We start from the raw sequence: 15434 nt of genomic DNA, 5'->3' as shown, positions 1-15434 counted from the left end.
AACTGTGAATAATTTGTTCAGCGACAAGAATTTTTTTTATCAAAATTATGCAACATTGTATACGTGTCAGTTGTGGAGAAACAAAGACAAAAATGCCTCAGCCTGTTTGCTCTTTCTGTCAGACGTAGACAATTTGCCGTTGGATTTAAAAATTACTTTTTTTCAACTTTTCCTTGTGTGGATTTTTCAGGTCTGGTCGGGGCATAATGACACTGGTATTGTTCCAAATTTTTGTGGAAAAAAAAAAGTGCATCGTTTGACTGTATCAAAGTGATCCCAAGCCCTAAACAATAAACAAGTCATTCGGTGTCCCAGCGTATCTTGCATTCTCCGTATAAGTTCAGTGGTCCAGTGGAAACAGTAATATAAACAGTTCACATGAAAGAACGACGCCATTCAAGCTAACCTTGAGGGTTCGTACAAAATAAAGGATTCAAAATGGCCTTCGTGGCTAGTCGATGAGCCGGCCAACTATCCTCTCTCCTAAAGAAGAGAAAGGAGCATGTTACAAAGATTTAAAATTCTTCACATCTGCCAATGACACCCTAAACCCTAAACCTACTGAAACAATTGTTTCTGAGGAAGAGTCGACAAATGTTTTCTCAAGTTCAAAAGTTCTGTTGGAGCTGACCCTGCCTCCTTTCAGAAAATGGGAGTACCAATGTGCAGATTTCTTGGGTAGTCTTCTCAAGCTTGGATCGTCCAAATCTACGAAATACAGGCCATAACTTGATCCTCTGCCATCCAATAACTCGAATACATCTAAAAAGGACCATACGAAATACCCTCTTGTATTTGATCCATTCCTTCGCAATTTTAAGGATTAAAAAAAAAAAGAAAGGAAAATTAGAAGTGATAATATGAATTGTCAAATACTTCTACCATATTCAAGGAAAAAAAAAGACAAATCAATCTTGATAATATAAGAAGGCTCATTTTAAATTGTTGCAAAATCAAAACAGTGATGAGGAAATTTGAATGGAACAACTCTACATAATCAAGGTTGATGCCAAATTCAGAAACCTGATTGCGTCGAGCAAACCACCAATAGATGCATGCAGATATTCCGCCCTTGAAGTGTCATCCAATGAAGAATTACGCCGGCTCACTTGCCCTGCCAAATGATGCAACAAAACCAAATTTTCCTTTAAAAATGGAACTAAATTTGCAATATAACACCAAGTTTTTGACAAAAATTTACAACAATCAATCTTTAAAAGTGAGCAAATATAGTGCATTTGTGTGTGCGCATGCAGGTAAAGAGGGGAAGAGACCATTTTCGTGGATGTAAACAGGAGGATTGCCATAAGCTTGCTTAAGATACTCCAACAATCCTTGCAGACCCCAAGGCCTTCGAGGAAACTGAGTCAGGCATAACAGGTTAGGTTAGTAAATAGTAAAGAAATGAAATACTAAATATTTTGGATATATAGTGGATCAGTATATGGAAGATAAATATTATTAAAAGATGATTGATTGTTGCATGTTAGATGCATCAGGCAGTATTTGTTGTTAATTCTCTTTAATATCAAGGTTTGGTGTTTTTTTTTTCTTTTTTTCTTTCCCCCTAAAGCAGCGGATAGAACTCCATATTAAAAGCATCATATGTTGTAGTTCCAACATATAGGAAAACACATAAATAAATGAAGGGTAAAGGAATCTCACCTCTACGGGGAATAATCCGAATGGATCATCTTCATCTTGGGTGAATGCCAGAAAAATAAAACCATTGAGTTATTTCAGCTAATTGGAGAGTTGCAGAGAATATATAACAAATCTTAGTCTAGTCTGGTAATAGGTTGACTAGAACATACACAAGATAGTTACTGCCATGTCTGCGTTGAAATCTCTATTCTCCGTTTGCAGAATTTTGGAGTTATCCTTGATGTAAACTGTAGTGTAATGTATCAGTCCTAGGAAGTCAAATGCTCCCTTTACCAATTTGGATTCTTGATCTGTAAGGACTGGAAGTCTTGAACCTGCATTTTTTTTCATTACTTCAGGATAGTCTCCAAACACCAAGGGATTTACAAACCTGCAAGACAAATAATAAGGAAAAATATAGTCAATTGGTTCAGAAAAGAAGAAAAAAAAAATTGTAAAACCCTGTTTCACTTCAATATATTCTTGCCTTGTTAACTTACCAACCAATAAAGAAGTCCATGGCTCTTTGTACAGCAGTTTCATCCTCTGTTGAGTTAGTTAGCGGGACAAGCCATAGGGCATAGAGGGTGACTCCTATAACTCCATTTTGCTTGCTCTGTGCAAAGATGCATTATTTGAACATAAAAAATATTTGCTTAAGAAAATAAATGCAAAAGATGAAGAGATGGTACCTGATATCTATCCTTGTACAATCTTACAGTTGATGCATGTGCCAACAACATATTATGAGCTGCCAAGTATGGCTCCGTGGAGGAGTTGCCTTTGGAGCAGTTCCATAATCCAAATGGGTAAGAACATCTCCCCGGCGGCACTACTCCCTGGTCATAACCACCAATTGCAAAGACGTTGGGCTCATTTATGGTAGACCAAAACGAAACCCTATCACCAAATTCTCTGAAGCACACATCTGCATAAGCTGTGAAGTCTCTCCTGCATATCCACATAAACATTTTCTTTGTCCATGAATCAGATAAAGTATCTCCAAGCACATAAAAAGCAAAGCAATTAGTAAAAAGACAAGTATTATACACAATGTTTCTGCTAAGCCATCCTTCATATTCATCTTCAAGTGATTGTGGATGATCATAATTGTATAAGAAAACATGTGCTTGGATGCCTGATCCATCAAGAAGAGGGGAAAAAAAGATATGAATTAAAGCTGAAAATAAGCAATATAGATACCAACTAATAGCGTAAAGGTGCTCTCAACAACCCAAAAAAGGGCTTTTGACTAAAAAGGTGTAATCGAAAATAAAATAATATTAAAAAAAGATGAGTTTGAAAATAATTATCATGAGTGGGGGACGCTAATTATAATAGCGTTTTTAAAGTTCGGAATAATAGCATTTTCAATGTTCGAACGCTATTTATAATAGCATCGTATTAAAATTTTTAAAGGAAAGCTGGACGCTATTCAAAATAGCGTCCAGCTTTCCTTTAATTAATAAAAAATTAATTAAAAAAAATTTAAAGGTTGGACGCTACTTATAATAGTGTCCAATCTTTTTTTTTAATTTTTAATTATTTTATTTTATATTTTAAATAAAATATAAATATTATTTTAATAAATAAAATTATAATATATAATATTATATATTATAATATTTTTATTATAAATATTATTTTTTAATTTAAAATTAAATTAAAATTTAATAAAATTAAAAATTAAAATTAAAAAAATAAATAATTAAAAAGGTTTAAGAAAAGTTAGACGGCGTTTAATTTTTTTTTTTATTTTTAATTATTTTATTTTATATTTTAATATTAATATTATATAATATTTTTATTATAAAAAATTATAATTATAATAAAAATATTATATAATATTAAAATTAAAATATAAAATAAAATAATTAAAAATTAAAAAAAAAATTGAACGCCGTCTAACTTTTCTTAAACCTTTTTAATTATTTATTTTTTTAATTTTAATTTTTTATTTTATTAAATTTTAATTTAATTTTAAATTAAAAAATAATATTTATAATAAAAATATTATAATATATAATATTATATATTATAATTTTATTTATTAAAATAATATTTATATTTTATTTAAAATATAACATAAAATAATTAAAAAAAAAGTTAGACGCTACTATATTTTTAAATATTTTTTAATTAACTTTTTATTATTTAAAGGAAAGCTGGACGCTATTTTGAATAGCGTTCAGCTTTCCTTTAAAAATTTTGATGCAGAATCTATTATAAATAGCACTCGAATCTTAAAAATGCTATTATAATTTTTATACCGCACTCATTCTTTTTTATAATTATTTTCAAACTCATTTTTTTTTAGTATTGTTTTATTTTTTATTATACCTTTTTGATTAAAAGCCCCAAAAAAAACTTCTTTTGGTTCTCACCATGGCTAATAAGTTCATCGATGAGGTTGTTGTAATACTGCAAGCCCTTTGGATTGACAGGTCCTCTTCCATCTGAAAAAAGGTAACATATAAAAAAATTGAACTATATGAACGATCAAATAAACCACAAATAGATTTCCTTATTTATTGTTTCATAAGAGTTCGCTGATAGTAAATCATACTTGGGATAAGCCTAGCCCATGAGATGGAAAATCTATAGGCATCTAATCCAGTTTCAGCCATAAGTTGGACATCTTCCTGCAAAAGAGAAATGAACCTATTCACAAAATTCCCGGTACTCGAGAACACTTGGCTGCTTGCTACTCAAATTACATGTCATACTTAACCTTGTACTTGTGATACTCATCAACTGCCACATCTCCTCCTGGAAATTGATAATAGTGTTAATCATGGCAAAAATCACTCATAAACACTACGACAACAAGTAATGCTAAAAGAAGACACTGACCTCCATGAGAAAAGGTATCCCAAACGCTGGGACTCCTACCATCCTCATGTGCTGCTCCTTCCACCTTTCAAGAATAGCAAGTATACCATAAACCCATGAAGCGATTCTTTTTTCAAAAAGATGATCTTTCTTTCCCTTTTTATCCCTCAGTTTCAGAAGTACTGACCTGATAAGCAGAGGTAGCAGCACCAAAAATAAAGCCAGGAGGGAAGTCCTCTTTGCTATACGTATCAACAGATAAGACTGCTAATGCTAAATTTAGCATAAGAATTAGCAAGCAATAAAGCCTCAACATCCTCAATTACAAGCTAATAATAATGGGTTTATTGCAATGAAACAAAGTTGTTAATTACTGAAGAATCACCACCGCCTCTCTGTATCTAGAAATTTCTTTAAGCTTGCAGAAAATTCAGGTGGTTTGGAGAAGCTTAACAACCGCCATTCGAGAAAGCTTTGAGAATTCTTCATCACCGGCATTTGAAGAATCATCCACAATTTCCTTCATCAACTATAAACTAAGTGTGTGTGTTGTGTGCATGTGCAAGAGGGGTAGTGAAGGCAAGGTAAGCTACGAGAAACACTAGTGTGTGAGAGTACGCAAGCGAAGTGGCGTGAGTGCAACAAAGTGTTGACAATTGTGAAGTGACTTGCTCATGACTCTGTTGGTGTCTCTTATAGCAGAGCGTGTGAGGGGGAAAGGAGGGAAAGTCTTGTATGGGAGAGAGTAATAGGGGTGAGTCAAAAAATAAAAGTGTGTGCCAATATTAATATGATTACGTGCTCATTAGAGTCTACTTCATTTATAATAAGTAAATATTTTATTAATATAATATCATTGGCCGTCGAAATAATATCCTGGTTCGTCCAAGACAAAACATGTGTTGAATGTTCTAGTAGAGTGAGTAATGACAGAAAGTATGAGTGGACAAAGGTTGGCCTTTTCTGCTCTTTTGTCAACTGTGATTTGCCTCCTTACTATAAAGACGAAGATCCTTTTACGTAAGCTCTGATGCTAGTTTTCCTCCTTCTTTTTTCTTGGTTTTGTTGTCTTTACGTAAGCTCTGATGCTAATTTTTCTCTTCCTTTTGTCTTGGTTTTGTTGTCTTTTATTTAACTCTTCTGATGATTCGACAGATAGTTTTTATCATATCTTCAAAGATAAATTTTAATAATTATTCTTAAATTTATATAATTATAATATTATAATTTTTTAATTTTAAAATATAATATAAAATTTTTTAAATTTATGAATAATTTTTTTATTTTTAATTATTAATTAAAATTAATATAAATAACTTTTATACGACGTTTAGCTAATTTTTTTTATTTTTTTTATATAAAATATAAAATTATTTTATTTATACACGAAAAATTATTCTATCTATAGAAAAAAGAATGATACAATTTATACGTGGTTTGAAACAGAAAAGAGAAATACTGATTACGATTCATGCTAAAATTATCCAGATCAATATCTAATTGAAAGACTGATAATTAGACGTTAGAGGAATTTTACTATATAAAATTTAAAAGTTGATGAAATTTTATATTATATTTTTAAGTTGAGAGACTATAATATTATAAAATTCAGAAACAATTATCTAAATTTATCCTGCCCTGAGCACAAGAAGATTTCATTAAATGGGAGAAAAATTAATCATTCTATTATATTCTTCCAATATCTAATTTTAAAATAACGTAAAAAAAATATTATAAATTAAAAGATTTATAATTATTAAGTGTTGATATAAAATTAATTTTAAGTAAAATTGAACATCGAAAAAAAAAATCAAAAAGTATATATAAAATAATAATATTGTGATTTATAATAATTTTTTATGGGTATAAATTTGTAAAAATAAAAAATAATTAGATAAAAAATTCATCTGAGTATGAATCTAGTGAGAACCCTAGTGTTACAAAATATTTGGAGTGTGCAGCATTTGAAGTGAAACATTTTTTTTTATCATCATTAATCATTTGCATCAATTTTATGGCTTGGTTCATCAGTTTTTTTTTTTTTTTAATACTAATAAGCCTAATGTAATTTATATCAATTTAAGGATAGATTACACCAACAATTAAAACTTTTCAAATATATAAAACCCTAGCTATGGCAGAAAGAACCAAAGCAACTGCCACCACCGTTGCCTTCTCCAGAAGCTGTCACCACGGATCAAGTCATTGGGAAGAACAGACGGATTCAAGCACAGTTGTAGCCAAAATTGAGATCCCAAAGAGATAAAAACCTAGTAACAAAGGCAACCATGGGTGTGCCAGGAACCAACCACAATAAACCTAACCATGAGTGTGCCCGGAAGTGATCCAGTAGAGGTGGCGTCGGACAGCTCCATAGCAATCCAAGGCTTTGAGAGTTGGCCACAGCATATGTGGATAAAGAATCCAGAATTCCCGTACGTCGAAGACCAAACCTCCAAGGAATCCAGCACTAGAATACCATCCTGTTAGCACCACATCCCAGAGTCATTCTTAGTGCGAAATTAACTGGGATCAATTATTATCCTTGTAATTTTTAACTCTCATTAATATCGTTTAGATACTTAAAGAGAATAAGTTAACTTTTTGTATTATTAATATTTATACATTCTCAGAAAAAGTCAAATGTTAATCTTAAAGGATCTAAATTAATAATTATTTTTTAAAAAATTAAAATTTACAAGTGTGATATTTAATCCTTAATTTTGTAATTTTCTACCAAACACACCTTTAATGTCAACATCAGAGAACCACAAGCACACAGACTAACACAAAGAAAACCACCACAAGTTGCACCAAATGCCTCTCTGATACGCAACCAATCTGCATGCATTTTTTATTTGAATAATTGGATGAAATATATATATAAGGAGCTATATCAAATAAATTTGAGAATTTACCGAGTAATATTCATATGATTTCTCAGTTTCAGTGACTGCATTTTACGGGAGGCTTAAAATTAGGGACATCAGCGCTTAATAAGTGGCTTGATTAGCAAATTAGTGTGATCCTGTGGTTTGTTAATGATTCTATATTTTAGTTTTTAATCTTAAAATTGTAAATTTTTAGTCATTAATATTTTAAATTATATTATATTTTTATTTTAAAATTCTAAATTTTTAATTATATATTTTTTCTGAATATTTACATTGTGAAACAAAAGCATTAATGGCAACATTAAGGATCATAATTATTAATTTTGAAATAATAGAAAATAAATATACTTTATAAATAATCAAGATAGACACTTTTAATTAATAAAAAATTTAATAATATTATAAAAGACTATGTATATCTTTAAGGACAAAGTCCATAATTAAATTAATTAAATTGTTTTTTTTTATGTGATCATTACTAACTCCAGTCACTAATAATAAGTCAAATTAATCATGACCTTCTTCAGGGCTTCAGGCAATGGAAAACCCTAATAACAGCCTCCTTTTGGAGACACTACCAGTAACAAATTTAAGAATATTCTTAGAAATTAAGTTGGTTTCATCATGGCCAAAGCATAATTATTCTAGAAATAAAAATTTTAATTTAATAATATTAAAATTATTTATAAAATTATAAAAATTTTAAATCAAATTCTAATTAAAACTAAATTAAATAAAAAAAATTACAATTCTTGTGGAAGATCAACTACTGTCAGATAAGGGTGGGAAATGTTTTCCAAGCTGAATAAACACATCTGAGCCAACGGGTTTTCCTCTCAAAAACTGAGAGTACCAATGTGCCGAGAGCTTAGCATGTCTTTATAGTTGTGGGTCGTCGACATCCACGCAATAGAGCCCAAAGCATGTTTCATAGCAGCCCATCAGCTCAAACACATCTAAGAGTGACCACGTAAAATAGCCTCTCGCATTTTATCCATTCCTGACAAAATCCATTTATGTTTACAAGATTACAAATCAAGAATCCAAATCCTCAATTTCATTTTTCTTTAAAGCGTTCTTCAAAAAAAGAAGCATACCTAATAGCATCAAGTACACTCCCAACATATCCATTCATGTATTTGACTCTTGAAGCATCTTCCAAGGATGAAGTTCTTCGGATGCGTTGCCCTGCCATGAGAGGAAATGGATCGAGTATTATATACAGTACAAGCTAGCCATCTCATGAGAAGAAATTATGCATTTGTATACCGTTGATGCTCTTCAGTGGAATATAATTAGATGGAATGTTGAGAGAGAGAGAGAGAGAGAGAGAGACCATTTTCTTGAACGTAGATAGGAGGGTTGCCATATGCTTGCTTGAAGTACTCCAGCGCTGCTTGCATTCCCCATGGATGTATAGGATACGGGGTTTATTAATTAGTTATAATATGCTAAAAAAAATGAAAAATAAAGCTTTATTATGATTTAATTGTAGTTTAATAAATGGCAACATGAATCGTACCTCAAATGTTAAATTATCCATATCAACTGCCCAACAAACATAATAAATTTAAAGAAAAGAAAAAAAAATATATCAGTTGATGACTTGATAAAGCTCAGTTCATGAGGTTGTATATATAGCCGAAGTAAATAGAAATTAAAAAGCTTTGATTTTATTTTACAAATCATCTTTGCTGCCATATCTGCTCGATAATCTCTGTGCTCTGAGTTGAGGCTGGCGGAGTTGTCTTTAACCTGTATTGACACGTAGTGGATTATTCCAAGGAAGTCAAATGATCCCTTAACCTGTTTGGATTCTTGAATGGTGAAGGCTGGTAATCTTGAGCCTGCATTTTTCTTCACTGTCTCAGGATAGTCTCCAAACACCACAGGATTCGCTATCTTGGAACAAAATTGTAACACAGGTTGTAGCCAAAAGCATGATAAATAAACGTGTCAAAGCGGCTCCTCCAAGCCTTGTTGAATTGATAATTTCAGGCAAAAAGGGGTATTTTTAATTTTAATAACTTACAAGCCCACAAGAAATTCATTGGCTCTTTGCGTCGCAAGCACATCCTCTGTTGAGTTTGTTAGAGGAAATGTCCCCGCAAACAAAGAGATTAATCCCAATAAATCCTAGTTGCTTGCCCTGCACCACCATGACCATTATCAGGACAACATTTTATTCTTCTTATTACTTTTTCCTGATAATAATAATAATAATTAAATACATAAAAAAGGGCAAAACCTGATACTTTTTCCTGTACAATCTCACAGCTGAAGCATGTGCCAACAAGAGATGATGAGCAACCAAGTACGATTCAGATGCGGAGTTGCCTTGGGAGCAGTTGAGTCCAAACGTAGAAGAGCATCGATATGGGGGCAATATTCCCAAATCATAACTGTAAAGTGGAAATACATTGGGCTCATTCAAAGTAGTCCAATGCAAAACTCTATCACCAAACTCTCTGACACACATCTGCATAAGCTGTGAAGTCCTTCCTGCATCCGCATACACATGCAGTTATTTTTCATGATCGTTACCCTCTTCTCAGTGGCCCTCTTCCATGGTAATAACAAATAAAAAAGACGAGAATTGAGTGCTATATACAATCTTTCTGCTAGGCCATCCTCCATACCCGTCTTCAATCGCTTGTGGATGATCATAGTGGTATAATGTAACATGTGGCTAGATGCCTGCAGAGAAATAAACAATCAATCAAAGTGAAGCAATTGAACATGAAGAAATTAATTAATTTATTCTGAAAGCTTTAGTTGTGACCGTGACTGATAAGTTCACTGATGAGGTTGTTGTAATAAAGCACGGCCTTTGGATTGACAAGTCCCCTTCTATCTGACAGAAATTAAAATTTTATATTGATCAAATAAAAACCAGAAACGGATTCATTTGTTGATTGCTGCAATCACTAGTTACAGTTAGAAATTATACTAGGGATAAGTCTTGGCCATGATATGGAAAATCTATAAGCATCTAACCCAGTTTCGGCCATGAGTTTGACATCCTCCTGCAGTAGACACGTGATCATAACAACAAAAAATATGGCTTCTTGTGATTGAAGTGACATCTACACAACACTAATTATGAAATAAGTTCATTTTATTTCATCTTGTATTTGTCATACTCGTCAACCGATACATCTCCAGTTGCCCCATCCATTTTCCCTGGAATTTCAGTTAGCAAATTAAGCACTGAATTTCAGAAAACTAACCCTTGATATTGAACAAGTGCCACAACCACAAGTAGAAAACTTCAAAAAACTAAACAAGAAGGATAAAAGAAAAATCTGACCCTCGTGAGAAACGGTATCCCAAATGCCAGGACTTCTCCCATCTTCACTTGCTGCCCCTTCCACCTTTCAAAATTTACCGACTATATATATTATGATCTTCCTTTCAATTGCAACTTTCAAGTATGGATAGTAGCTAAAGTAGTAAGCAAATGACAAACCGACCTGATAAGCAGAGGTGCCAGAACCAAAAACAAATCCAGAAGGAAAGTCCTCTCTGCTATATTTATCGGCACAAAAAATTGCTACCACCAAATTAAGCAAAACAATTAGCAGGTAATAAACCCTTAACATCATGTGTAACAAGCTTAATTACTATGATCTAGTCCCACAGAAACAGAGCAGTCCTTTGTTGATTCTTGTCCTTCCATGGAGGCTCAGCCAAAAGCAAGAGATACTAGTAACTATAGGTGTTCTCCTCATAAAAAAAAAAAAAGAAAGAAACTATACTGATTAAATGTGAATAATTTGTTCAGCGACAAGGATTTTATTATCAAAATTATGCAACACTTTATACGTGTACAAAGACAAAGAAGATGCCTCAGCTTGTCTGCTCTCTGTCAGACGTAGACAATTTGCCGTTGGATTTAACAATTACTTCTTTTCAACTTTTCCTTGTGTGCAGTTTTCAGGTCTGATCTGGGCACAATGACACTGGCATTGTTCAAAATTTTTAGGGGAAAAAAAAAAGTGCATCGTTTGACCGATCAAAGATTCAAAGTGACCCCAAGCCATAAACACTAAAACAAGTCATTTAGTGTCCCAGTTTATCGTGCATTCTCCGTGTAAGCACAGTGGTCCAGTGGAGACAGTAATATAAACAGTTCACATGAAAAAACGATGCCATTCAAGCTAGGCTTGAGGGTTCATACGAAAAAAAGGATTCAAAAGGGCCTTCGCAGCTAGTCAATGAAATTCTCCACATCTGCCAACACAAGCTATGTCACGAAATCGCCTCAATAACTAATTTAGAATCACCTTCAAAAAACACCCTTCGCATGCCTTTTGCTTTGGACGGAAGAACTGCTTCACTTAATGCAATTGCTTCTAGAACTAGGAGAGACAAGAAAGTAGGAACCTGCTTTGTTGAAGAGAATACGACAGAACCTATATGGCTTCTAGCTACCACAGCCACCCTCCAAGATTCTGATCCTTTTCAACAGCTGCATTAAAATTTAACTTTATCCACCCTCTTTGTGGTGGGAACCATTGATCACTCACCTTTTGATGAATCGTGGGAGGAAGCAAGGCATTGGCTTCTTCACTGAGGTAATGACCAAATTAATATTCTTCCTGATGATGCATTGCTCTCTGCATAAGGAGAGGCATCTGTGTTATGAAAAATTACTTCGTTGTGCGCCTTCCATATGTGCCACAGCAAGAAAGTGGCTAAATTCACAGGAGAACCCAACACTCTTTCGCATCGTCAGTATGAATCAAATCAGACCTCAAGTTGAGAGGTGAGGTAAACCACACTTCTCTGGCCAGCTGACACTGAAAAAAGAGAAGCATGGGGTACTCCAGCTGATCACAAAATTTGCAGGAGCTTGAGAGAGAAGGGATTCACTGCTGGATAATTGAGCCATTGACTAGCAACCTCCATAAAAAGACTTTAACCTTGCTCAGGACCTTCAAATTCAATAGCTGATTCCAATGCCTTTGTCGGGGATTTTGGCTAACAGTTCTAGAATCGGCCAAGATGTCTCTAGCTACAGCATAGCCTGACTTAGCAATGCAATCTCCATGTCAGGTGAAGTGCCATATCAGTTTTATCGAAGAAAAGGAGGATTGTTCTCGATGCACATCAGCCATTCTACATTTCCACCTATTCACTATAAGACATGGTATTCCACTTCATTGGTCATGAACGAGGGTTCTGGTCACTCTTCAAGATTATTTGCCAAGCACTACAGGAGCTTTTAGTTCAATTTCTCAAACATGTTAATCTCTAGCAATGCCAATTAATAAGGAATTCCCTTATCGCCCTAACATTGTACCAGCAAACCATTCTATGCACATCAACAAGTGGAGCATAATGTTTGCAGGAAGCATTACTGTCTCCTGCAATCTATGTCCTGATAATTTGTAAACGCTAATCTTCCAGTAGTCTTCTGCAATATGTGGGAAATAATTCATTACTGCAAGCCAATTAAATCATACATGATCAGTTGCTAGTGAAATTTCAGGTTCCTAGCTATATTCTACGTCTATCGGCTACCTCAATGGACAAATTATTAACATACAAAATGGACCTGCAAACTCAATCTGTAAAGAAAGACATTACCTCAAGCCTTGATTTGGTAGGATAATGGGGTGGCCTTGTGGAGCATTACAATGAGAAATTGCATTAACTATTTGCTGCAGGATTCAATAGTGCAGATTCAAGACTATTGTGTAATTTAGCCAGTAATGAGTACTGGCTTTATGGGCTTGTGGAATAGGGATCTATAACTACCCCTGCTTGTAAAGCGTTAACAATCAGTAATTTTAGTCGATAAAATTCCAGCCATTTATGCTTTTTTTTCTTTGTCATTTGATGTAATTTTAATGCTCGAATGTCTAAGGCTTTTTTGGTAGGAGTGAATCCAAGATCCCGCTGGCGCTAGGCTAATAATCTTGTTTTGTTTGCTTGAATTTTCTTTGGTTAGTGAAGAAAGTCATATCCACCACTCACCCTTAAATCCTAATTTCTTGTTCTACAAACCAAGCCCTAATTCCTAAAAGAAATGAAAGTCTTCCCTAGTTATCCTAGGTCGATAAATTTGAGTTCTTAATGAACCTAATTTCTGGTTCTACAAACCAAGCTCCAATGTCTAAAAGACACAATAGTCTTCCCCTGTCATTTTAGGTCAATAAACCAGAGTTCTTAATGAAAACATGGAGATAACACGAACAAAGATAAAGATTAGCAGTTTAAGCCAATGGTGTTGTTTCATCAAGGCAAAGAAAGATCCACAAGAAAATATAAGTAACAGCTGAAATCTCATCTTGAAAATTGCATATCACGCTATTCAAACCACAATTGTATTAAAACAACGAACCAATTAAACAAGGTGGCAACTCAAAGGTACAACACAACAATAACACAGATATCTATACCATAGAGTCACATCACAAATACAATTTCTAGTTCATATGAATCCCAAGTGCAAACATAAAATATCAACTAAAACAGGTGGTAAAGCTGTTACAATACCCATAAGAAATGCCATCAAGTAAGTGTACAATGGCAAATCGGTCCAAGCCCCAGAGACATGCCCATTCTCACAAACATAAGCTCGAACAACCGGCTCACCATCATCATGGCACTCGAAAACCCTCCTCAAACAAAAAGCAGAGCGCAGATCCCAGGTCTCCTTGCACCCACAGAAGGCACACTTGAGATGGATCTTACTCCTATACCCATCATTTATGGTCCTCCAGACCCTAGACCGCTTAAAATTCTTGAAAATCCCCCTGAAAAGCATGTAATTGCGCTTTTCTTCCATATGAACGCAGCCAGGCCAATCACAAATGTACAAGCAATTCCCTCGAAACCGGCTTGCTAATAGCTCATTCCCTTGTTCTCGGCTCAAATTCCAGACTCCAGTAGCCAAATGGGACCTCAAAGGTCAGCAGATTTTCCTCCTCTTACGAACAGAGAAATTTCCAGCAGCCTTAACAGTTTTATCATCGCTAACAGCTTCATTCACATTGGCAGATTCAGAAATATCATATAGGGCATCGTGATAGAGGTCATCAAGTAATGACCAAGAGCAATAGCAATTTTCAGAAGTAGCATCAGAAATGTTCAAAGGGGATGGTAGAGCAGGTGGTTTGTTTTTGGATTGAAAGGAGGCCAGCTTATGGTAATTATCATCAGGTCCGAGTTCGCGTTCGAGGCCAAAATCAGAGCGTTCGAGCAAAACACATGCGTGGAGGAGTCCATGACAGCAGACGGCGAGCTAGTGGAGAGCAGACCAGCCGCCAGAAATAGAAGAGTCAGGGCAGCATAAGAGATCGGCAACAACGGCGGGAATGTTTTTGTTACATTTAGACTTCCAGCAGATGTTGCGGATGAGAAAAGAGAACTTGGTGCAGACACAAGCGAGGCAAGCCCAGTTGTGGGGGTCCTCTCTTCGAGCTTGAAGAGATTTTGCGGACAACGTCTAACGGTTCCGGCAGTTCTCCACTCCTATTTTTGGCAGGTGATATGTAGAAATTGCTAATATCGAAGATGCTTAATTTTTAAACCTCAGCGAACTTATCAGATAGAGGGAAGGTGGCTTAGGGCCCTAGCCAAGGGGAGCTAGACACCGCACGGGACTGGAACTCCCGTCCCGTGATAAACGTCGTCGGTCAGCATTGAGAACACGCTGGCACCCATATTTTGTTTTATTCTCTGTGATAAAAAAAAAAAGAGGAGAGATGGTAACTCAATTTACCAATTATGTTTTATTTTTAATTTTGGATAATCTACCACTCATCCCTGAGATATAACAAAATTCATAGAATAGTCATTATTATGTTTTTTTAATAACTTAATTCTCAAAACTAATTTTATTAATATATTAGTTTCTATTATAACTTGATTTATTCACTGTTTTTTAATTTAAAATAATTTAATTAATGAAATTTTATTTTATTAATAAAATAATTTTCATATTTAAATAATTTATATTATTATTTAAAATAATAATTACTTAAATATAAATTTAAATATTGAACTATTTTACTATAAATTATTTTTAAAAATCATTTAATAGTAGGAGTTAAT

The 15434-nt window shown here is 34.0% G+C and overlaps 2 protein-coding genes and 1 pseudogene across 2 annotated transcripts; all 3 read right to left on the bottom strand.

Annotated features, from left to right (window-relative positions):
• Positions 1–505: 505 nt before the first annotated feature.
• Positions 506–1277, bottom strand: LOC131183468 (beta-glucosidase 10-like). The gene is made up of 2 exons (XM_058154236.1): positions 1024–1277; positions 506–806 (listed from the first exon to the last, which is right to left on the bottom strand). Exons 1-2 carry the CDS (start codon positions 1275–1277, stop codon positions 506–508), a joined length of 555 nt encoding a protein of 184 aa, XP_058010219.1.
• An 863-nt stretch (positions 1278–2140) lies between these two features.
• Positions 2141–4998, bottom strand: LOC131183009 (beta-glucosidase 11-like). Its single transcript, XM_058152649.1, has 8 exons — positions 4664–4998; positions 4498–4561; positions 4376–4413; positions 4211–4286; positions 4029–4100; positions 2695–2782; positions 2337–2595; positions 2141–2260 (listed from the first exon to the last, which is right to left on the bottom strand). Exons 1-8 carry the CDS (start codon positions 4790–4792, stop codon positions 2141–2143), a joined length of 846 nt encoding a protein of 281 aa, XP_058008632.1. The 5' UTR covers positions 4793–4998.
• A 3134-nt stretch (positions 4999–8132) lies between these two features.
• Positions 8133–15044, bottom strand: LOC110654705 (beta-glucosidase 11-like; annotated as a pseudogene).
• Positions 15045–15434: the final 390 nt, after the last annotated feature.

Source organism: Hevea brasiliensis, chromosome 9, assembly GCF_030052815.1.
Source record: "Hevea brasiliensis isolate MT/VB/25A 57/8 chromosome 9, ASM3005281v1, whole genome shotgun sequence".
Taxonomy (NCBI): Eukaryota; Viridiplantae; Streptophyta; class Magnoliopsida; order Malpighiales; family Euphorbiaceae; genus Hevea; species Hevea brasiliensis.
This window is presented reverse-complemented; position numbering and strand designations above follow the sequence as displayed.